We start from the raw sequence: 23505 nt of genomic DNA on the forward strand, positions 1-23505 counted from the left end.
ACCAATGGATGGCATTAGTGATGAGCCTGGACATTTAAACCTTGGACATGGTACTGTGTTCGTGCTTAGTTTGGATGTGTTTTATGAACGTTATTAAACCATATATGTCTGAGAAGGGCAAAAACAATGATGTTAAAATTACTGGTAGAAAGAGATATAAGAATAGGATACCAATGCTAAAGAGATTAAAATAACAACTGGAAACCATGAGAAAAATATTGGAAATTATATTTGTAGAGGAGATCCAATGACAGTAGAAACAACTCTGAAGGGTAAAGATTAATCAGGCCCTTTGTAAAAAACACTGCATTTCACAGTACAAGAGTAGAGAAAGAGTGATTGACCAGATGAGAAAACAATTCCAGATACGGGAGTTAGGTCCTGAAGGTCAGCATGAATAGCCAATGCCCATTAGCTCAGTGTTCTTTTTAGTGAAGGCTACAAGTTTCTTCAAGAGGGTAAGGACTAAGCATGGTGAAGGAGCTGTGGTGATGTTTTCCTGCGAGACATGGTCACATAAAGTCAAGGGCTGTTTGTGCACAGCATCAGGGGGAGTGTAGAAATGCATGTGGGGACACCCTAGATTCTAAGACCTCCCCATGAAGCTTACACAGGGGAAGGAGGGCGTAGAGCATGCCAGGTGGAAGAAGTCAGAATGGAAACCAGGGAAGAGATTTGAATGCAATAGAAAAAGCTACAGTCAGGCATATTTGCTGCAAACAAATGCCATTTGGGAAGGTGTACCTACCTACCTACCTTTCATTTCTGTGTTGCTCAGCAGAGAGTGGTGGAACCATTAGATCAACAGCTAGAACGGATGAGCATCCCCAAGGCCCAGCCTGTGTTTCACGAGACCAGTGATCTCATGTTTGAAAATATAGAATAAGCAAGGGCCTCAGAAGCAAAATATGACTTACTTCTAGATCCGATGTGTATTTCCAAAATAATTACAATTCCCACACTAACACATTATTTCTTCAAATTTATTTTCAAATTAAAAAAAGTACTGAAATTTAAATTAATATTACATATTAATGTATGGCCTTTAAAGTAGGAATATGAGCTGTAACTATATGATTATAATGTAAACTTGATACCTAATGAAGAGCTAATTTCAGACAAAATCATCATTTCTACTCAGCTATAGCACTGAATATAGTCCTGGTATTTTCTAAATAAAAGATGAAACAGCTTAGAAAAAGACTAAATTTTAGTGTGGTAGAAGGCAATGAATACAACCATAACTTTTTTAGTGGGGAAAGATAAGGCTTGAGGAGGGAAAAATATGTATAAAATTATCAAGTGTTAGATTAAGATAGGAAAAATATGAGTTAGTTCTTCAACTTAATAAATATTGGAAATGCAGGGTTTCCACTGAAGCTTAAAGAGGCTATTTAAAGGAGCTCATTCTTCTCATACCATAGTGGTATGGAAGGAAAATGTAAATGAGTTAAAAAAAAATACTAATACTAACCATGTGTGGACAGCTGCTCCACAATGGATGATTATGGGATATTGGAGATGTTTCTTGAGTTTATTTCCCCTATAAGATTCCTTTTAGAGATAAAATACCAAGTAGAGTATATAACTGCACTTCTTTGCAGTCTAATGAAATGTATACATTGTGTAATTTTCTTATTCTTACCCTATGTAAAGTTTTTATTATACCTTATGTGAATTATTTTATTCCTACCATTTAAGAATTTCTATCTTATATGAATTACTTAAACACATTAAATTTGTAGCCAAAAGTGGAAAGAAAAAGCATGAGTTTTCTCAAATTATATTCTTGCCATCTAAAAAGTACTTGTGAGCTAAAGATGACAGATATTTCTTTTTTTTTTTTAATTAACACATTTTATGCTTTCTCTAGGCTGGAATGATAAAAAGTGATGATGATGAGTATTTCATTGAACCTTTGGAAAGAGGTAAGCAGATGGAGGAAAAAAATGGAAGGATTCATGTTGTCTACAAGAGATCAGCAATAGAACGGGCTCCCGTGAACATGTCCCACGACTGCCAATACAGAGGTAGGCATCTTTCACAAGGCTTAAACATTAACTATGATTTTAAGATATGATGAAAACAGCTCTCCCAGTCAGTTAAGAGAGTGTGATAGTCATTTGCTCTTGCATAATGTGGAGGTTGTGAAAGAAGTTTATAAATCATCAAATATGGTGCGCCTTTTTAAAACCCATAGTGTAATATAATGTTATTGGTATTATTTTATTCCAGGGCATTATTGTGTTCCCAATATGTTTGCTATTTATGATTTCTATTTAAGTTTCACATTAAAGTTATCTTTTCTCTTGCTTCTGCTAAAACTTGAAAATATTTTTGCTTTCTAGAAGTATCTAAATTATGAGTTATTAATACTATTTTCAAACTTTTAAAATGAGATATATTGACATGGCAAAGATATAATGTGATAGACACATTTGAAAATAAGAATGCTATTTGACTTTAAGGTCTATTTTGCAAACCTTTTTCCAATATGGGGGAGAGAATGAGCCAAATTTCTTTTCAAAATAGGCTGGACCACTAAAGTCAATTAAATTATGGCATGTGAAGCTTTTCTAATTTTGTTTGTTTTAATGAAATCTTAAAGTAATTTGTTATTAAAGAGATGTTTTTTTAAGTTGAGTATAGAAGTTCCCTTTATGGAAAAGAAAGGAAATTTGAGAATCTGTTTTTTTAACCAAATTTCAAAAAGTCTATATTTACTTTTGTCAGGCCAACTATCTGAATTAGAGATAGTAGAGATTTCCCCCAAGGAAATGTCAGGAATAGAAATAACCTTCTTAATTTAACAATCTAGATGCTCGATTCATGATATCTTGCCTCCTGAGAGTTGTTACCTAGTTTGATTTTCAGATATCACGTTTCCCTTAATATGCAGTACTAATGGAATAGTACAATTTAAAATAAATTTAAAATTAACTCAGTCTGAAGAGTTTTTGAGAAATTTCTGATTTGAAGCAACAGCACTGAATTAATAGATGCATTACTATGAAATGTGTGCCTATCCTAGAGGGTCACTGTGGTGTAATCAGAAGAGAGTACACTGTGCATTTAGACAGATGCGAGTAATAGCTCTGAAACATCAAGTTGTTCTGTTACCTTCAATTAATAGTTAACCTTTCTGAGCCTCAGTTTATCTGTGTATAAAGAATTAAAATACATTGCACAATCATAATGTCTTAGAAATATATAGTTGAATGTAGCCTTCAACAATAATAAACGGTTAATCAGTGCTAGCTGTTGTTACTGCTATTAATTATTAATGTTAATTATTTTGTGCAAAGATTTACATGTTAGGAGTTTTAATTAAAGTTGAACAGTCAGGCATTGCTTGCCTTCATGTTGTGAATACATTCCTATTAGTTCTCATTTATATTTTCGTGTTTTAAAAATGTCATTCTAAATCAGAAGACGGGTTATGTCAAAGGATACATGGTAGGATACAGTGCTTTTTCTATAGTTTAGTTGTTAATAATATCTAATATCTTTTGTGAGGCAGTGGTTAAATATCTTTTAGCAAAGTGTAGCCCACATGTTATAGAATTGTAGTAGAGGACTGGAAAGTCCTTAATAAGTAAGTCATGTTGACTTTCCTCCCAATTGCCCCTTCCATCATACCTATCTAGAGGCTCACCAGCCTGTACTTTGTTGCTCCATTTCAGTCCCTGAGGGGATCCATTTCTATAAATATCAGTCTTGGTACTTTTTAGTAGCCTGATATTTACAGAGCAGGAGAAAAGATTTTTTTTTTCAATTGAAATAAGAAAATTGTGAGAAATACTATGTTTAATACTATTGTATTTCTAGATACTAGATTAGGGAAAATAATTTAGTAGTCAGAGCATATATATTTAAAAGAACTAGATGAAATAAGGCAATTTTGGACATTAATTTAGAAAATAATTTAAAATATCAAGTAACATCAGCCTCAACTTATTCTGATTTTATAGTGAGTTGTTTTTAAGAATGCAGACACTTGAAGACTTTATTTTTTAATTTTTCAATTGTGAAAAGAAGATTACTTTATAATTGAAATAGGCCATAAAACACATTTTGGAAACGTTTTCAGCAATCATCGGTCAAAGGAGGAGGGGGTTCCTTTCTTAATTCGCAATTACTTTAAAACTTGACCCAATATATAGCACATAATGTTCCATGATAAACCTTAGTATGAGCTTTATAACTTTTATTTTCTTATTTACAAAGTTCTGATTGAACTATGTTGCCAGTGATTATCAATTTACTCCCTGTTGAGAATCTTAAATTATAACCATATATTTCAGAAATGTAAATGTCTTCTTAGAGTAAAAAGATTCAGATTCAGAACTTTAAGTACTATACTATAACTTTAAAATTCTTCTTTTAATTTCTTGGTCACAAAACTGAGAGCCAGGCTTTTTCATGGACTACATGCTTTCCAAATGAAATTAAGAATATATTTTTATACTTTATTCCATCATTCTAAAATGTAGAACTGAAGAGATTCTAGGTTTAGAAGGTATATTGATTTATAAATGAAAGCTGCAGTATATAAAATAGTGCTTTGTCTGGATCAATTCTGGATATTGTTTTAGAGACACATGTGGTCTTTCTTCAATAAGTTATTAGAAGAGGATTAAAATACATAAGATGTACTTAGAAATGCATTTGAGGGCCACAGTCTTCATAAATTTCTCTGACAGCAAGTCATCAGGAGTTGTTATCATAAATAAAGCACTTCTGACCCAACAGAGTTTCGGCATTAGGGCCCCTATAAATAAACATTCTGCCATATTTTGCTAGTTGTCTCCATAATTGCCTGGCCACAGGTGTTGCTTTGTCAGCTTAACAACTCAGAACTGACATTCATTTAATTTCCATAGTTTGGAGCAAGTATTCTAAATTAAAGCCAATTATGTTCTAAACTAAGTGATGAAAGTGAGACAGAAGAAGCCAAATTGGATTGAGACTGAAGTAAAACTGATGGGGTTATTTGATGCAGTATGTATCGGGGGTGGAGAGAGAGAGTGAACAAGGATGACTCAGAGTCTAATCTGAAAGACTAGAGGATTCTCTCTCCAGAGTTCAGGTATTTAAAATGAGAAACAGAAATAGGCTTGATGGAGGATGACAAGTGGGTATAATTTTGGATATATTGAGTTCAAAGATCCATTAGAAATTGAGTGAATAAAAAAATGCACAGTATATTTGCATAATTATGTGTCAGAGTCAACGAATGAATGCCCTTATATACATGTTGGGGTAGGGATGTGTAGAGGTTAGCTTGGAGTCAGGGGGCAGGTATTGGCTCCTGGATGCATGGAATGTCTCTGCTTGCCTTCTGCTGTCTTTTTTCCAACTTCATATCAATGAGAATCAGAAGGTGTTTCTCGTACAGAATTGGAAGCCCATGAAAAATATTTGCTACCTATCACAATAGGAGAGGAGGACATTGTGTCCTCAAAACACAAAAACGAAACTAAACATAGAACAGAAAATATGCTTCTACCACACTCAAGAACCCTAAGCTATTTCACTTGATGAAAAGCAAACATCTATTTTGATTCCTTATCCTCTTAAAATATTTATCTGGGTTTTCAATAAAAGTCACTCACAGCTTTGAACCTGTAGAGGTAATATATGCTATGATTCAACAGTAACACAAACCTGCAACCATTTCCATATATTACACAGATTCTCTTTCCTCGGCTCTTCATAAGGAAGTTGTATTGTTTTTTGAAATGTGAAGAACTATTTGAAAATATATTGAACTTGTAAAATCACAGATGCAGCACTCTGCTTTAGAATTACTCTTTTAAGACCTAAAACAGTTTTACATTTGGCAATATAAGTAATCTCTTCCAGGGTAGAATTGGCAGGTGTTTATAACACATAGTACTGCCAGTTTCTGGCAAAGAAATACCATCCCTTTCATTAAACAACAAACATAAACTGTTCATGCTTATGATAAAAAACTTGTCAAAAAAAAACTTACCTACTTCATCATGGGGGGAGAGTTGAATTTCACTTTTTTTTTTTTTTTAATTTCTGCTTTGGGAGGATAGAAATGACATCCATTTCTGGACATTCAGTTTGGACAAAATTATTTTATATTTTACTGGTTTTTGAAATTTCATTTGGTAACAACGTGGTTAATCAACCAATAAAGGGTCATAAAGTTCACCTTCACTGTTAAATCAATCATCTGAGTCTAAACTCAGATGAAAAACAAAACATACCCCTGACCATCTCTGAAGAATGTCTACATTGTCGCCCATAAGAAGTTTGCTTTAGGCTGTCTATTTCTGGGGGAAGGGGGAGGCTGTGCTTGGATGACGTCATTCAGCTTTTCATATTTTTTATTTAATCCCTAGGCCCTTAAGCTTCTCCCATCAAATTACAAACTATTCACTCACCAGAAGCTTTGTGTTAAAGTAATTTTTGTAATTACTTCCTACCAGTGGGAAACAAGGAATAGTAAGCCTTTATCTCCTAGCGTCCTTTCAGGATTTTCATTTTCCTGCACGAACCCAAGCGCTTGTGTTGCTGGTGTGGTTGTCATGGTGCCGTGAAGGAGTGTCTTTGTCCCAGGTGGGAAACATGTACAAGTCAGAAATGATTTGGGACTTGCTCCTGGTTGCCAGGGAATGAAACTAGGAAACAAGCACTAGAATAATGGGAAGACTATTTCTTATTTTCGTGACTCTAGGGACTTCCTAGGCAGAGTCCTTCCTTGAATCTATAGAAAAGTCAGTAGGTGCTGTAACCTATTGTATTTGGAAGTTCTCATGACCTATGCTCCGATCAAAGAGAAACAGTGGTGGGCTTTGCAAGCCACAAAAAAAGGAAAAAAAAATCAAATGAGAGATTAATTTTTGCATCTTTTCTTATTAAGCGAAGCGTGAAACAATATTACTAAATTATTAAGATATGTCAAATAGCAGCCATTCTTTTAGGTAGATGTTAAATGATAAATTTTACTCAATTTTACTCAGCTGCACAGTTTAGTTTTTAATATAATCTAGGGTCAGCCATTTGTCAAAGCTACTCCTTCCATTCATATGGAAATGCTACTTATATTTATGTAATTCTTTTCAGGTTGGTTTTGCATATTTCATAATCCAGGTATTTATAATAATTATTGGCAAAAAGAAGGGAATTAAAGATTGGATTGTTACATGAAATAATCAAGAAGCAGACTGATGGTTGAAGATCTTTCAGATATGAAAGATACAGGATAATACTTTATTTCCTTGTATTAAAATGTCTTATGGGGCCTATTCTATTCCTTCACGAATAGGTACCGTGAAAGGAGTTTATTTATATAGATCAGGATTAAACTGTTACAAATGTAACTCTTTTTTTTCTAATAAAGAATTGAATATGGAAAGATACAAACTGTATGGAGAATTCAGAGCTTCTGGATTACTATTAGGTATTGATGTGACATTAAAGGACAAAGAGAATTTGAAGCTTTTAGATATATCTTGGTGATTGAAACAAAATTGAAAACAGTTAATTTATATTATGGTATAAAGCTAATGCAGATAATATAAACTGGACATTGATTCATAAATTAAATGATGCCTACTCAGAAGTAACTGTTTCGGGGCACCTGGGTGGCTCAGTCACTTAAGCATCTGCCTTCGGCCCAGGTCATGATCTCAGGGTCCTGGGATCGAACCCCCTGTCGGGCTCCCTGCCCAGTGGGGAGTCTGCTTCCTCCCCCACTTATGCGCGCTCTCTCTCTCTCTCTCTCTCTCTCAAATAGATAAATAAAATCTTAAAGAAGTAACTATATCAATTATTGACTCATGAAAGATTACCAAGAAAAGCTTTGTTAGTATTGAAAATGTACTCGTTCTTTCTTAATATAAAATATATCCTATTATCAAAATACACTTTAGTGTTTGTTTTTTGTCACATGAACTGCTTTTACTTAGGAAGGATAGACTCTATCTTTAGTAAAATATTAAGTACATTTTGACCCTGCACATGCCAAGTATGCCTGCTTAAACACATTTTAAAGCCTGTACTTAATTTCTTTCCATGTACAACTTATTTATAAACTTTCATGTTAGTAAATGGGAGGCATATTGTAAGGAATCAAATATTTCTGGAGGTTTAGTAATCTTTTGTTTTATTATTTGTTTCTAACATGATTAATATTTTTAAAGAAGACAATTCTCTATAAGGTAGGTTTTATTTATGTATGTCTTTCATTGTTTTCTTTTTCCTACTGGACCATCAGCTATTAACTTTAAATATAAAATTATTTTATGAGGATCAATGCTATTCACTTCACTTTGGTATTTTGTAAGTAATTTTTTTTTTTTTTTTTTTTTTTGGTGCATGGGTTCTTTACTTCCCTGTGGAGGATTCAGGTGTGTCATTCTCAATCCTCTCTTTCTTTATGGAATCTTTTCATCCCTGTCCCTGCAGGGCATCTTTCAGGTAGATGAAGTAGAAGTTAGTGATATGTGTTGAAGAAAAATAGAATGATTGGGGTAAATAAGTATAGCACAGAAATAATATTTCTATTTGAAAATCATTTGTGATTACATTATGGGAACTGTGAATTAAAATGTTAGGGCTACACTGAGGCCAAAATAAATGCTCCTTTAATGCATGATTCTGCAAGGGGAACTGAATCCTTGGTTTTGTTCTTTCTAGATTACCAGAAAATTTACTCTGATTTTCAGCTGTAATCCATCTGATCTAAATATCTAAATTTAAAAATTCTTAATGGAAGTTCTTGAACTTGGGATTTTGTATAAGGTGGAAAGATTTATTTTAGGAATGATTAGAGCCATTTCCCTAAGTGAGACTATAAAGTTGACTGGAGATAAGTAATTATATATAGCATATTCTTTCATTACTTTTCAGTACCTTACTGAATATCTGGAAAAAATATTTGACAAGTCTGAATGAGGCCTTAGTTCAAACTGGTTTTGTTTTTTTTATATATATATATATATATATATATATATATATTTAAGATTTATTTATTTGAGAGAGAGAGAGAAAGAGCAGGGAAGGGGCAGAGGGACAGGGAGAGTATTGCAAGGAAACTCCGCATTGAGTGCAGAGCCTGACGCGGGGCTCAGTCTCAAGACCCTGAGATCATGACCTAAGCCAAAATCAAGAGTTGGACGCTTAACTCACTGAGCCACCCAGGGCTCCTGTTAGTTTATCTTTCACAACTATTATAACCACTTATATGCCCCATTAACATGTTTGCTTTTAGGCTGAGATATTTGTTCATTATTTCAGAACTCGGATTAATAGGCCAAGTATCCCAAGCCTTTGTGTATATTCTTGTTCAAAAGACAGCCTTTAATTGTGAGAATTTTTTAGTGAATTCCTGTGGAAGACTTTGTTTCTCTTGAGTGTGCGTTACCAGACTGCTGTGTATCCTTGAAGTGTGAAGAATAAGGCCTGTGTGGTATTAACAATCTGCATTCTAACCTCAGTTCTCTGTCTCAGCACTTTGGTAGGTTCTGTTGTCATGTTTTCATGTTTTGTCAGGTCTTGCTGCATATACTAAAGGGATAAGAGCAAGGTCTAAGCCCCTTTTGGTGAGATTTTTGAGTGATCTTTATGTCCTATGCCACGATCCTCATACTAATAAAATGCCACTGGACAGCATTGTAGTTCTAAGAAGTTAGAATAGCAGGACAGAGTTTTAATTTCTCCATTCTCTGCTTTGGATGACACGTTTAGATAAAGCCAACATAGGAATTTGATGCATTGCCCTACTCTATTCTGTGATCCTGGGCTTGGCTTTTGAGTCCAGTGGGAAGTCCTAGGGAAATCACTGCTAGATAAGGTATATGCACCACCCTATTTATATTTAAAGGAGGTATAATTAAGTACAGCAGGCTAGATTTTTTTTTGTATTTTGTCTTCTGCAGCATCCTTCTCTCATCTGTGATGACCCAACATTTGAAAAGCCAGGAGAAGCATTTGCATGGTTGTTATAGGGTTGCTATCATGCGAGTTCCCATGGGCATCCCTCCATCACTCATCAGTACTCTTTCTCTTAACTTTATGGAAGCAATTTTCTAACACCCTGTCATCTCAAACGTATACAAAATATTAATGAACATTTATGATATGCATTGAGATTCTTTTTTATAGATTTGAGATCTGAAACATGGACGTTAGTGAAAATAATTATTACAATAATCACTCAGATTTTTATTCTCAATTAAAACCCCAACTTTTATGGATTTTTCAGCTTTCCTAGTTATATGGCCCACTTTCTGTTGCAACTCATCAGCTCACAGTATAATAACAGTATGACTCCTCTGGTTCTTCTTTTTGTGACCTTATGACAACTTTGATAAAGCAACTCAAGTAATTAGCATTAGGTTCAAGTTTTGTATGCTGCATAGACTGTAAGTAAATGGGAGGCCAAGCATTTACTCTAAATACTAGGAATTATGAAAATTGACCTTCCTTTCATTAGAATAGTTACATTGTAGCACATGTTAATTCTGTACAAATATTCATGGAGAAAACAAAGGAAAAAAACAAGGGGAGAAGCTGAGCTATCCTGCAATGTGGAATGCATCACATATAGATCTCGTGTAGGAGTTTTCTAGGTTAACTGGTACGTGGGTTTCTTTGGCTGGCTGAGTAGGCCCCACCGGGCTGATATTCCGCGTCTGTCTGGCCGCTGCCAGCCTTGCTGGCTTTCTCTGCAGCTTTTTCTCCATTTGACTAGAGGCTGCTCTCCCTGGTGCCGCAGACCACCCTGAGTTTGGCGAGGACTCTTACGCAGCAGCCCACGTGGTCCACCGCGGCTTCTGGTGCGGGGCCCACGTGGAGCCTGGTTCAGCAGCCCTTTTTACAGTCTCCCGGGGAAACTCTGGTATTACTCTTCCTGCAACACAGGAACCCAGGGGAGTCGTGGCTTCCGCGGCTGCAACCAGATGGATGGGCTAGCCGCCCTTAGGTGTTCTCTTTCCAGAGCCCCCAAGACAGAGCAGGAAGAAAAGGCTTTGGCACTTGGAGATCCCCATGTATCTGTATGTTTTAATACCATGTTCCTTCTCTTCTGAGACTTGCCCTTGAAGGGAACTGGGAAGAAGTCAGAACCACTGTCTCCTCATTCTGGTTTGTCTCCCTCATGCCAGAAACAGTGCAAGATCAAAAAGGCCCGACTTGCCTTTTCCTTCCTCTGATGAAACGCTTTCTCCTCACCACTCCAGTCTCATGCCTAAGACTTATGATGGCCAGGACTTTCCTTTCATAGGAGGAAAACACAAAAACCAAGCATGCAAATAAAAAACCGCTGTTTTCTGGCCTCCGGGCCTGGCGTTGATTTGTTATGTGAGAACTAAGGGAATTACAACATCCTTTCTCTCCATACAGCTTTGCTTACCAATCTCTTTTCTTTGGAAAAAATCTTACTTGAACTCCAGAAGCTGAATATCGAATTTCCTTTTATTCTTGATACAACAATCTGATGGTCCAGTGGCCTCCTTCTTCTCCACTTCCCCTCACTCAAGACCTCCCAGCCACTGTTGGGGATGATCAGCAAGTTATCTCACAAACACAGAAAACAATAAACATTATATTTTCCAAATATCCTTCCCATTGAACAAGTTATCTTATTTCTGTGGTCCGTGTTGCTGTAGTTGCAGAAACCATGTATGTCAAAGGCTCGTTGAAAAGGCTCTTGTTAGAATCATTTCCCCTCATTTTACACATGTAAGTTTGGATAAAGAATGATAAGATGTCAAATGCAAAATAGTGAAAAACACTAAAAATAGATTAGTGTCAGAAAAAAAATTTTTTACCTTCATTACTCAAGCATACCTTACCACGTGATCTAAATTGCATCACAAATATGGCTTTCACATCCTGAGTCACTAGGAGAACCCTGGAATTGTCAGTTTGTCTGTGTCTATACCTCTAAACTTGGAGTCTTTATGCTATTTGACTATTATTTTCTTTTTCTAACTAATATCTGCAAATATAGAATTTTATCCCAAATTCCAGAGAATTTTAGTTGTGATTAAAAGAAGAAATCCAATCTATTCTCTTTGTGAATATAGAAACCCAATGTCTTATTCATGATATATGCAAAGCAGAGCTATATAATAGTATAATCATCGTGAGTCCATATACTTACTTTTGCAGATTTGTTAAACTTTTGGTCCAGAGATAGAAGAATGGTGTTAAAAGTGACAGAGGTACCATGTCCAATCCTCCTTCAGTTGAAATAGGGAGGTCATCTGTTTTAGTCTTCTTCAATTCTTGGCAATAACAAAGGAAAAATAAATAAGGCCAGTCATGAAGGCAGTTTCTTGCTTCAGGTACTCAGATCCAGTGACTAATGCTTAAAGAACAACTTGAATGTGATATAAAGCAGGAAAACTAACAGGAATGGGAAACCAGAAGTGCTCAGTGTTTAGTCCCTTGAGAATATCCCTTGTATTTCTAGGTATAGGGCCAGAATATAAGTGATTATTTCAGAAAACATATTTTGATTAATAAAAGAACATGTTGCATTATGATGGGATCACACCCATTTTCTGTTCAAACCCCTTTCCACACATACTCTAACCCCACCTTAATGGCCATTCCTGTGAAAGGTGTTTCATAGCCAAAGGAAGACCGTCCAAGTGTGTTAAATGTTTTAGTGTAAAGTCAGCCAAGGATATCCTATAAAAACAGATTCAAACATTTGAATCTGATCTTTTGAGCCAGTTTTAAAATTAGATCTTCAAACTAGATCTTTGGAACATTAAAGAAATCAGAAATCGCAGGGGTGACTTTTTTTTGATACGACGACTATAACATGTATCTCTAACGATCTTTACTATTTCCTATCTCACGGAGAAGGAGAAGGAACTCACATTTTTCAGCTAGTTCATAAGAAAGCTAAAACATTTATGAGAGATGGAATGGGGTCCATAGTTTATGCCTTCAAAAAATATGAAGATAGGGGCGCCTGGGTGGCTCAATAGGTTAAGCACCTGCCTTTGGCTCTGGTCATGATCTCAGGGTCCTGGTAGCCTGTATCAGGCTACCTGCTCATTAGGGAATCTGCTTCTCCCTCTGCCCCTCCCCCCTGCTTGTGTTCTCTCTCTCTCAAATAAATAAATAAAATCTTTAAAAAAAAAACTGCGAAGACATAATAAATTAAATGATGAGTTTTAGAGAAATACCTGCTATATTATTGACACAAGATACATTATTTTGGTGTATTGGGTACTCAATATATGCTTTCCCATCCAAGAATATAGTATACTTCTATAAAGACTGGTAAAGAAACATATAATTACACTAAACCATTATGGAATTAGCATTATAATGACTGATTTAGAAACCATATTTTGTGACTTTAGCGATACCAATGAAGGCTGGAGTGCGTGAAGGCACATGTATAAATCATATTACCTCAGCACTTTTTTTTTCATAATAAGTAATTCAACCAGGTTGACTCAATGTCTACACTGTTATTGGGTGGTAAACATTTTTTTTTCCCTTTAGTATAGTTTTAACCCAAAGTCTATCTGTTAAGAAGCTTTCTGACCTATGTCAAGTTACTTAACCTGTCAGTGCCTCAGTCTCTTCATCTGCAAGGCAGAGAAAATAATAGCACTTACTTCAAAGGATTATTCTTTGGATTAACCTGATATTTAACGTAAGGCACTTAGTTTTAGTTCTGAGGGCTCACGAAGCACTCAGTAAAGGTCACATCTTACCATTCCTTTATTATGACTACATTTTCTCTTTGTGATAGTTTTAAAATGTTACAAGATCATCAGCTTTTTTTCTTTGAGCGTGTGGTTTGTTATATTTTTACCAAAGCATCATTCTGTTTTTCTCCCTTTGCTCTCATCCCCATGATCTCTTCTGTGTCTCTGCTTTCAGCTTCTAGGAAATTGCTCTCCACTAGAATTTTCTGAGGTGATGGAAATGTTCTACATCAGTGCTATTCAGTATGGTAGCCACTAGTTGTATGTAGCCATTGAGATGTGATTAGTGGCCTGAGGAACTGAATTTTTAATTTTAATTTAATTTAAATTTTTTTTTATTTTTTTTAAAGATTTTATTTATTTATTTATTTGACATTGAGAGAGAGAGAGAGAGCTCAAGCTGGGGGAGTGGCAGACAGAGGGAGAGGGACAAGTAGGCAGGATGTGGGACTCGATTCTGGGACCCCAGGACCATGACCTGAGCTGAAGGCAGACTCTTAGCCGACTGAGCCATCCAGGAGTCCCTAATTTTAATTTTAGTTAATGTAATTTAAAGAGCTGCATGTGACTAATCGCTTTTGTAATGGACAGCACAGGTCAAGGATTTGCACTGTGATATGTATCGTCTTAACAGTTTTCAAAGTTCTTTCATGAGTCTTACTTCATTTGAGTCTCCTAAGAATTACATGACATAGAATAGGTGGGATTACTCCAATTGTTCGTCTTTGCTCAACAGTGTTTATTCAAGGTCTAGCCCAGAGCCTAGCACAGAGAAGATCTTCAACACATATTGATTGAATCAATGAATGACCGAACCTGACACTCAGAAATGTTAAGTACCTTTAAAACAGAAAAAAAAAGGAGCTTTCAACTGAAATTTGTCAGGAAGGTCAAAATGAAATGGCCTCCTATGTAGGATAGCCAGTGTGACATATAAGAAGGCCCACAGTGTTAAGGATTCATAGGAGAAAATGACAAGATGATCCAAAAGAGCACTTCTCACCTCAGATGTCTGTTAATCAGACCCAGACTGTGGAAAAAAGTGCCCTGCTGATGGTTTGAGGGGACTTCATGACATTGTCTGTCTGAGCGTCAGAGGGTGGTGGTTGAACGGGACTCAGGAACGGGATGCATAGCATAGAGAGATTGTGGGGTGCTCCAGATATAGGATGTAGAAGTTGTTCACTTAGTCACGATTTCTTCCTCTTATTCTAAAGACATTCATTTTTCATCTTTACGACTTCCATAGAGATGCTCATGGGACTCAAGTGTACAGATGGATAATGTAGGTCTCCTCTGTCTTCATAAATATTTGACTGGAATTTTGGCCCTTTAGCCCTTTGTTGTTGTTGTTGTTGTTTTTCATCACCATCATTGCCAAATTTCTGTAAAGAACATTATCTCCCTTTACTCCCTCCTTCTTATCACTTCATCTCTCATCCAGCTCCCACTGAGCTTGGCTGTCATCCTTAGCACATACGGAAAGAGTTTCCCCCAGATACTGAAAACACCCATACAAATTTCAACAGATTTTTCTTCTCAGAGATCATTCTCTTGGACCTCTTCATGACATTTGATAAGATATTGTTTCTCTAAGTTTTCTGTTATCTTGGCTTCTGTTACACTCACTTTAGTCTCCTTATCTCTTCCTATCTCTGATCAGTTATCTTGGCTCTCTTTTCTTACCATTTAGTAGGCCATTCTCCCTCATATTCACTTTTATTCTACACAGTTTCAAAGAGATGCTCTTTTATGGCTTCAAGTATCATCTCCATTGAATATCCGTAAGTCTTTTTTGGTGTGGGTTTTGGAGCCTCACAGGTGTGAATTCAAATTGTGGCTCTACTGTTGATTAGCTCTGTGACCTTAGGAACTTTGGACCACTTCTTCAGATACCCTTGCCTCATTTATAAAATGGAAATTCTGCTTACCTCAAGGTGTCATTAATGGTATGGTGGTGCCTTATGCAAGATGGGCAGTCAGCCCATAATGTCTCTCATATCTTTCCCTTTTCCTTTCTTACCCCTGCCAAAACAATAGTTTTCTCATATTTGTCTCAGGAAAGGCTGGTTAATGCTAGATTGCAAAAACCCTTCTTTTACAAGTTAAAAAAATAAAGCAAAAAAATCCCTAATGTCCTCACTGAAGTGATGTAGTGTGATAATGTGTTTTAGGAGATCTATCTGCCATCCACGTGGAGTACAGAATAAAGGGGTGGGAGATTGCAGGCAGTTTGGAGTTTACTGGAGTAATCTAGGTGAGAGGTGATGAGGACATCCAAGTGTGCCTACTCTTCTGTAAAAAAGGAGGAAGGGGTGGGGTTGAATGCATTTTGAGAAACAGAGCAAACCATTTTTACAGGGCTACTTCCATGTGTTGCTGTTTGTGATCATTATAACCATTACATGTTTAACTTTTGAAATTTCAGAGTAAGGTGCACAACAGAATCCCTTACACCATCCCTGACCCCTACCTTGTTTCTGAGTATAGGACTCAGGGAGGGGGCAGAGATCAGGGTTTTTTGTTATATGTATTACTGAGTTTCGTTTACTTGTTTTGTTTTGCTTTGCTTTTTATAAAATACATGGAAAGCATAATTTTTATCATTTGTTTTTGAAATCATGAAATAATTGTAAGTATCCCAATGTGGTGTGCTTCAAAAGTAATGCCACGTGCCCATCTTCCAGGGAAAAGAGAAAATCTGGCTCCTGATTAGATGTAGGTTTGGGAGATGCTCTTCTCCAGACAGTCTTTTCTGTATCCAGAATACCTTCTTGTCATCTTTAGTTAGTGTTCATTATCCAGCTAGAGTGTCATTTGTCAATGGAAGAGTTGTTGTTGTTGTTTTTTCTCTGAAGTTCCATATTTCTTCCAAGTTCATTTTTATACTTCATCATATAGGATCTTATCATATGACTTATTTCATATGCTTTTACCTCTCAATTCATTGAAATCTGGTTTTCAGTCCTGGCTATTTAATTTATTTGCAAAATAAATAACAAACTTTTTGATGACCAAACTGTGCTGCTACAGTTTGCTTTTTACTCACCTTACCTCTCTGTGGCATTAGACTCTTCCTTCGGCTTTCACGACCTGACTCGGATTTCCTTCTTGGCTTCTTTTCTTGATAACGTTTCCTCTTCCCTCTCATGCAAGTCTGTTTTTGTCCTCTTCTTTTCTCGTGTTTGTACCATTGGTGATCTGCAGAAAAATTACATAGTGGAATGCCTTGCCCACATTTGTCTCTTGAGCCCCACGACTGTATATTCAACCACGTATTTGCTGCCTACCCTTGGATATCCGCAAAGACTTTTAACTTAATTGTGGCCGATGTTGAGCTTGTTTCTAGCCATCTCCTTCTTCTGTTAGATCTTCATCTCAGTGACTGGTGCCAACACGTACCCAGTTAAGCCTTCTGACTTTCCCATCCCTTATCTAGTTGTAAGCAAGACCCATGAATTATATACCCAGAAGGCTGCCCAAATGGCCCCTTCGGTCTCCATTGTTTCTACTTTTGATCAGAGCCTAATGATTTTTTGTTATGAATATGGCAGCAGGCTTCTAACTATTTTCCTGCTTCCACACTTGGCTCACTGTACTCCATTTTGAGATAGAATATTACCAAACTTTGTGGATTATGTATCAACACCTTGTTTGTGTGTGTGTGTGTGTGTGTGTGTGTGTAATGCACAAGTAAAATTTATAGTTTATACATTATAGAATACACATGACATGTATTATAAGTTATACACAGAGATAGAGATTATAAAGAATTTGATGAAGATAACTTGGTAGAAGCTCTATTTTTCCTCCATATTCCAGCAACTATTTTTATTTAATTTATTTTTTTTAAAGAGGACAAACTTGATATATTTTTTAAAGATTTATTTATTTATTTGAGAGAGAGAGAGAGAGAGCGCATGCATGCAGCAGAGGGAGAGAGAGAGAATCTCAGGCAGACTCCCTGCTGAGTGCGGAGCCCAGTGTGGGGCTTTATCGCACAACCCTAAGATCATGACCTGGGCTGAAACCAAGAGTCAGATGTTTAACCAACTGAACCACTCAGGTGCCCCAGCAACTATTTTTATATATGTTTTGAATTTAAGTACCCTGGTACTCTGTTTTAGAGATTGCTGCTTTTGATTGAAGGTGTAATGATCTTTGTAAACTCAAACACTTTATGTCACTGTTTAGTTGAAAATTCTTTAGTCATTCCCCATTTGCTATTCAATAAAATATATGTATTTTTTATCATTGTCCTCCATGATTGGAACTCCCCTATTTTAGCTCTCTTGCTACTCATTAGGGATGCCCACTGCCCCACTATACACTCTGTGCTTTGGCCCTACTGAACCCTAAATTCCCAAACACACATTCCCCCCACCTCACCTTCTCATTTGTCTTTACATATGCTGGGGCTGTATAGCTCTTCCTTTTTAAATGTTGGAATGTATCCTTCTATCAGACTTTACCTGGAAAACTCTAGATCATATTTCTGAGAAGAGAATAAATGTCTGCCTTGGGTTTTGTAGGATCTGAAATGTGGCGATAATAATATTTGTTTCATATCTGAGGACTAAATGAGATAATTTGCTTCAACCCCGGCACATATGATTTGCCTATTTTAATTCATATCCAACTCATTTTGTCTAACCTCATCTAATATTCTCCTTTGAGAATAAAAATAAATGTTTTATTTTCCTTCAATTCTCTTGCTTACACTAATTTAAGTCTACTTTTTCATAACTAGCATTGTATATAATTGGAGAAGAGCCTACTATAAGACAGTTTAGGAAGGGAAATTAGAAAATGTTTTGAGAAAATGCTCACTCTGTTAAGAAAGTTGTTGTTGTACATAAATACTTTCCAAAAAGAGCTGCACAGAATTTTTCTTTTCCAATGAAATTGTACTCTTTAAAGCAGAGTTTCTTAATCTGCAAGGGCACCACACCAATTTTGTGTGTATGTGATATCTGTATTCTCCCCTTTCTCCCCGAGAGCTTACAAAGCTTTTAAAGGGTTTTGAAAGGGGTCCATTATTTTAAAAATCAGGGGGAATAACTGTCCTCAAGCTGTTTTAATATTCTTTGGGTAATTTAATGTGCTTTTCCAAGCCATATGCATACATATATTGGCAACAAAAGGAGGGAGAAAGTGGATCTTGTTTATGTAATGATGTATGTTTCCTACCAACAGTAGACTTCTAATAACAGAACATAAATTGAACAACAGACCTATCTCTCATTAAAAAAGCATAATCTTTCCCCCTCTTAAATGTCTGAGTAAATCAGTCTAGTTCAATAGTATCTACTAGCTAAACTTAAAAAGCTATGTTTTGGTGAGAGGGCAACATGTCCCCAAATGCTTTCTTTCCAATACTGCAGAAAATAAAGAAAAATGATCTGAACAAGTTGGATTCTTTTATATTTAAAAGTTTAGGAAATGTATGCCACTGAGTTGATAATGCTCTGGTGAAGAGATCTTCATTATCTCAGCCAACAGTGGTCTTGCGAAGCAATGACATCATTGTTGATTCACTGACTTCAGAATCCAGGCAAGAGCCAGAAGCCTAGGAACTTAGGCAGCTTCTTTGTCAGACATAGTGCAGAAAAGAAGACACAAAGAGCCTCTCTTTGAGTCATGGCAGGCTTTGCGACTCCTTTCTTGGCCCTTTGTGAAAGCACATGACTGGACTTGTAGAAGATTAACCCCCTTAACATTTCTGTAAAAAATTAAACAGATGCAAAGCAGCTCCATCATCTTTTTTCCTCTCTGTTGTGAATTCAGTATTATGGTGGGCAGTGAATTATTTTGAATTCCCTCAGAGAGGCCAGGGCAGTCAATGAGGACTGTGAATGAGGGCCCTCTGAAGGGCTCAGTTGTGGGTTTTCTTGGGCTTTCACTGTTCTTTATAGCATTATTCCCCTGAAAGAGTTCCCTCTAAGAGTGGGGTCAGTCTAGAGACCTTTATAGTGCTTGAAGTAATCCACCCCTTAATCTGTTCCTTCCTGTGGGAAAATCAGTGTGAAAAAAGAGTGAGTCAGTATTTATGTCCAGATATAGACTGTTTAGGCTGTTTACTTTTAATTTACTACTATTCTTTGCATGAACATAGCTTCAGGTTAAGTTCGTTAATGAAAGGAAAAAAATTCCAAAAACTTAATACACGATTTGTGCTGATTATTTTATCTAGTCATATGTGAAAACGGAAGAATTGATGTTCTTAACACTATTTCCTATCCTGGATTATCATTTTAATTAATACAGCATTATGTATATTCTTAAAACAAGTATATTCGATTTTATTGTTATGAGGTAAATGATCTCTACATTTTTTTAATTTCCTGAATTCTGAGTTTATGTACATATTCTGTATATGAAAGGATTGATTATGTATCTTATCATTATATGTCAAAATATTATGTTTGAGAGTAACAAGATTTTGCTCTTGACTTTTAATGACAAAATTGGTGGCTGTGAGAACACAAGTAACAATGATTTCCTTTGAGAGTAGAAAGATAATTGGGAGATGAGATGGTGAGAGAAGACTTTTCCTTACTTTTTATTGCTATTTTTTAAAATGTAGTCATGCATTCATGCATTTTATTTTTGAAAAGAATAAGTTAAGACAACAAAGAGAAAATTCTATTAGACTGAGAGAATTAGTGAATAGTTTAGTTCAGGTTCTCCTGCTTATTCCGGTTCCAAGTCTATAAGGTTTGTATCTCTAAAGATAGATATACCATATGATTGAGTAATTCCAATACTGGGTAGCTACCCAAAGAAAATGAAAACACTAATTTGAAAAGATATATATACCCTATATTCATTGCAGTATTATTGACAATAGCCAAGTTATGGAAGTAACCCAAGTGTTCATCAGTAGATGAATGGATAGAGAAGATGGTGTGTGTGTGTGTGTGTGTGTGTGTGTGTGTGTGTGTGTGTGTGTGTGATAGAATATTACTCAGCCATAAAAAAGAATGACATCTTGCCATTTGTGACAATATGCGTTGACCTAGAGGGTATTAACCTAAGTAAAATAAGTCAGACAGAGAAAGACAAATAACATATGATTTCGCTTATACGTGGACTCTAAAAAAGAAAACCAAACAAATGAACAAAGAAACATAAGAAACAGACCTATAGATACAGAGAAACTGGTGGTTGCCAGAAGGGACAGGGTGGAGGGACAGGAAGGGGATAAAAAGATACAAGCCTTTATACAAACTGGTTATAAAATAAATAAATCACAGAGACAAAAAGTACAACACAGGGAATATAATCAATAATATTGAAAAAAAAACCAAAAAAGAAAAAAAGATCATGTCTCATAGCAGGTTCCAATTCCAATCTAAAAGCTCCAGATCATAGGAAGGACAGGAAATGGGAAATACTATTTCCATTGCAAAATATCTGAAAGACAGAAGTAGAATGTTTTCTAGGAGCAATTGTTTCAAGAGAAAGTTTGCATCAAAATTTCCTTTCTAGTACCTGACTGCTAGAAATAAAATAAAGTTAGCTACCTCTAGTTATCTTTGAAATAACCTGGAGTGAAAAAAACGTGAAAAAACAAACAAATTGGGTTCAGGCAAAGAAGTCAATAAAAGAATTTCCTTTATTCCCTTGGCCTCTCTTTCTTGCTTTTTCCCTTCTAGAACTGTTCTTGGAGAAAATAGGTGATGTGCTTTAAACCTAGCTAGCACCTTTCCCTAGAGCCTATGTGAGGGACATGCGTAGACAAAACTATAAGGGTCATTTAAATTTTCAGGTAAAGTGAATTTCAGTACAAAATGATGTTATGATGTAATCATGTGATTTTTCCATTACTTTGGATTAAGAGGGTGGAATTTTTTGATCTATAGGAAGGCAAGAAGAAATTGATGGAGTAGGGTAGTGATAGATGGGGCCCTACTTAGGGATAAATAGATCTAGAAAAATAGGCACCCTAAGCTCACGCAGCAATGGGGCCACCATAGTAGGGAGGGCTGTGGAAGGGAACAAGGTTGTGTTTGCCAACTTAATTCCCATCCTTGATGCCTCTCTTGTTACTGTATGGAATGTCGAGGCTAAGGGACATAGCTGTGGCTGCCTATCTTAGGTGAAGCTTAGGAAATCTGAGCAGCACGGTACAGTGCCAAGGGGCTGGGTGTCTAGACATCAGAAAGTAGGGACTCTGGTCCTCATTTGCCGCTCACACAGAGATCTTGGGGCTCACTTCTCTGTTGGGCTTGTAACCACCCTCCAAGTGGACGTATCAGATTTAAAGCTTCTTGAAGCTTCTTTATAGTCATGGTGTTCAGCACGGGCCTTGGCACCTGGAACATACTCATAATACTTTTTTTTAAATGAAAGGGTGAAAATACACCATTTTTCCCATTGCAAAAATAGAGTAGGGTTGAGAGATGAGAGTTAGTTATGTTTCTGAAGGTTCCTTCAAACTCTTGAACCCAGATTTTAGGTCATCTAGTTAACTTTTTTTCCCCCTATACAAGCAGCCCATCTGTAATAGCCTTGACATGTTATCCAGCTTCTCTGCTTCAATAACTATATCCTCAATGTCACTATGTGGGGTTTCCTCATTTTTTTACCCACACTATGTAACAGTTGTCTGGTCTCCAGTTCTGCTTCCTTTTAGGAAGGTTTTAATGAGGTTGAGCCATAGGTAATTGTCACTTGTGCAGGTCCAAAACAATTGAATATTGACAATTTCATATGGTGTCCCTCAAGTTCATTATCCAAACTGTAGTCACAGTGATGCTTTCACCATTTCAATGACTTCTCATGATTCCTCTGCCCCTCTACACAGACCCTCTATTCCTGTCCCCCGAAGCCCCTTCTTGTCCTGGCTCACAAGGGCTTTGATGATCTTTTTTAAAAGTTTTATTTATTTATGAGAGAGAGAGAGCAAGCACGTGAGCAGTGGGGAGGAGCAGAAGGAGAGGGTGCCGGGATCATGACCTGAGCCAAAGACAGATGCTTAACTGACTGAGCCACCCAGGTGCCCTGAGAGCTTTGACGATCTGACCCTAACTTTTGCAGCTGGCCTAGTCTATTACCACCTATTAGTGGTAGACACCAGAAATATATTCTCTTCTATTCATATTCATTCTTTGTCTCCCCTGTCCTGTGTCCCCTCTCCTCTTCCCATCTACTTTCTGTTTCTTTCTCTCTGTCTCACTGTTGAGAGTCCAGTTGAACAGAAATTTCAATTCCTGGACTGCTAAGCTTTCTCTTCAGTGTGAGCCTTTGGGAATGCCCGCTCTTTTCTTTTTTCTTTTCTTTTCTTTTCTTTTCTTTTCTTTTCTTTTCTTTTCTTTTCTCTTTTCTTTTCTTTTCTTTTCCTTTCCTTTCTTTTCTTTTCTTTTCCTTTCTTTTCTTTTCTTTCTAATAGACTTTGTTTTTAGAGCAGTTTCAGGTTTACAGAAAATTTTGCAGGAGGTACAGAGTTCCCATGTACTCCCTCTCTCTTCACATTCCCCACATCTATATACGGTTTCTCCTATTATTACCATTTTGCATTAATGTGGTGAATTTGTTGCAGTTGATGATCCAGTATTGATAACTTATTGTTAACTAAATTCCATTGTTTACATTAGAGTTTACTTTTTTAGAACAGTTCTATAGATATTGCCCAATCCATGTCATGAATCAACCATTATAGTATCATGTAGAATAGATTCACCATCCTACACATTGTGAAATGAAATAATTCCCACAAACAAGTTAACACATCCATTACGTCACACAGTTACTTTTTTGTAGGGGGAGGTGAGGGTCTTTAGACCGC

General features: G+C 36.3%; 1 protein-coding gene across 1 annotated transcript in view; it reads left to right on the forward strand.

Annotated features, from left to right (window-relative positions):
• The window catches only part of ADAMTS3 (ADAM metallopeptidase with thrombospondin type 1 motif 3), a 248964-nt gene that overhangs the window by 110803 nt on the left and 114656 nt on the right, over positions 1–23505 (forward strand). Inside the window, exon 4 of the mRNA XM_045789351.2 lies at positions 1874–2030. Within this exon, the coding sequence (XP_045645307.2) occupies positions 1874–2030 (157 nt within the window). The remainder of the gene's footprint in view (positions 1–1873; positions 2031–23505) is intronic.

The sequence above is a fragment of the Ursus americanus genome, chromosome 8 (genome assembly GCF_024610735.1).
Source record: "Ursus americanus isolate L20-20 chromosome 8, mUrsAme1.1.p, whole genome shotgun sequence".
Taxonomy (NCBI): domain Eukaryota; kingdom Metazoa; phylum Chordata; class Mammalia; order Carnivora; family Ursidae; genus Ursus; species Ursus americanus.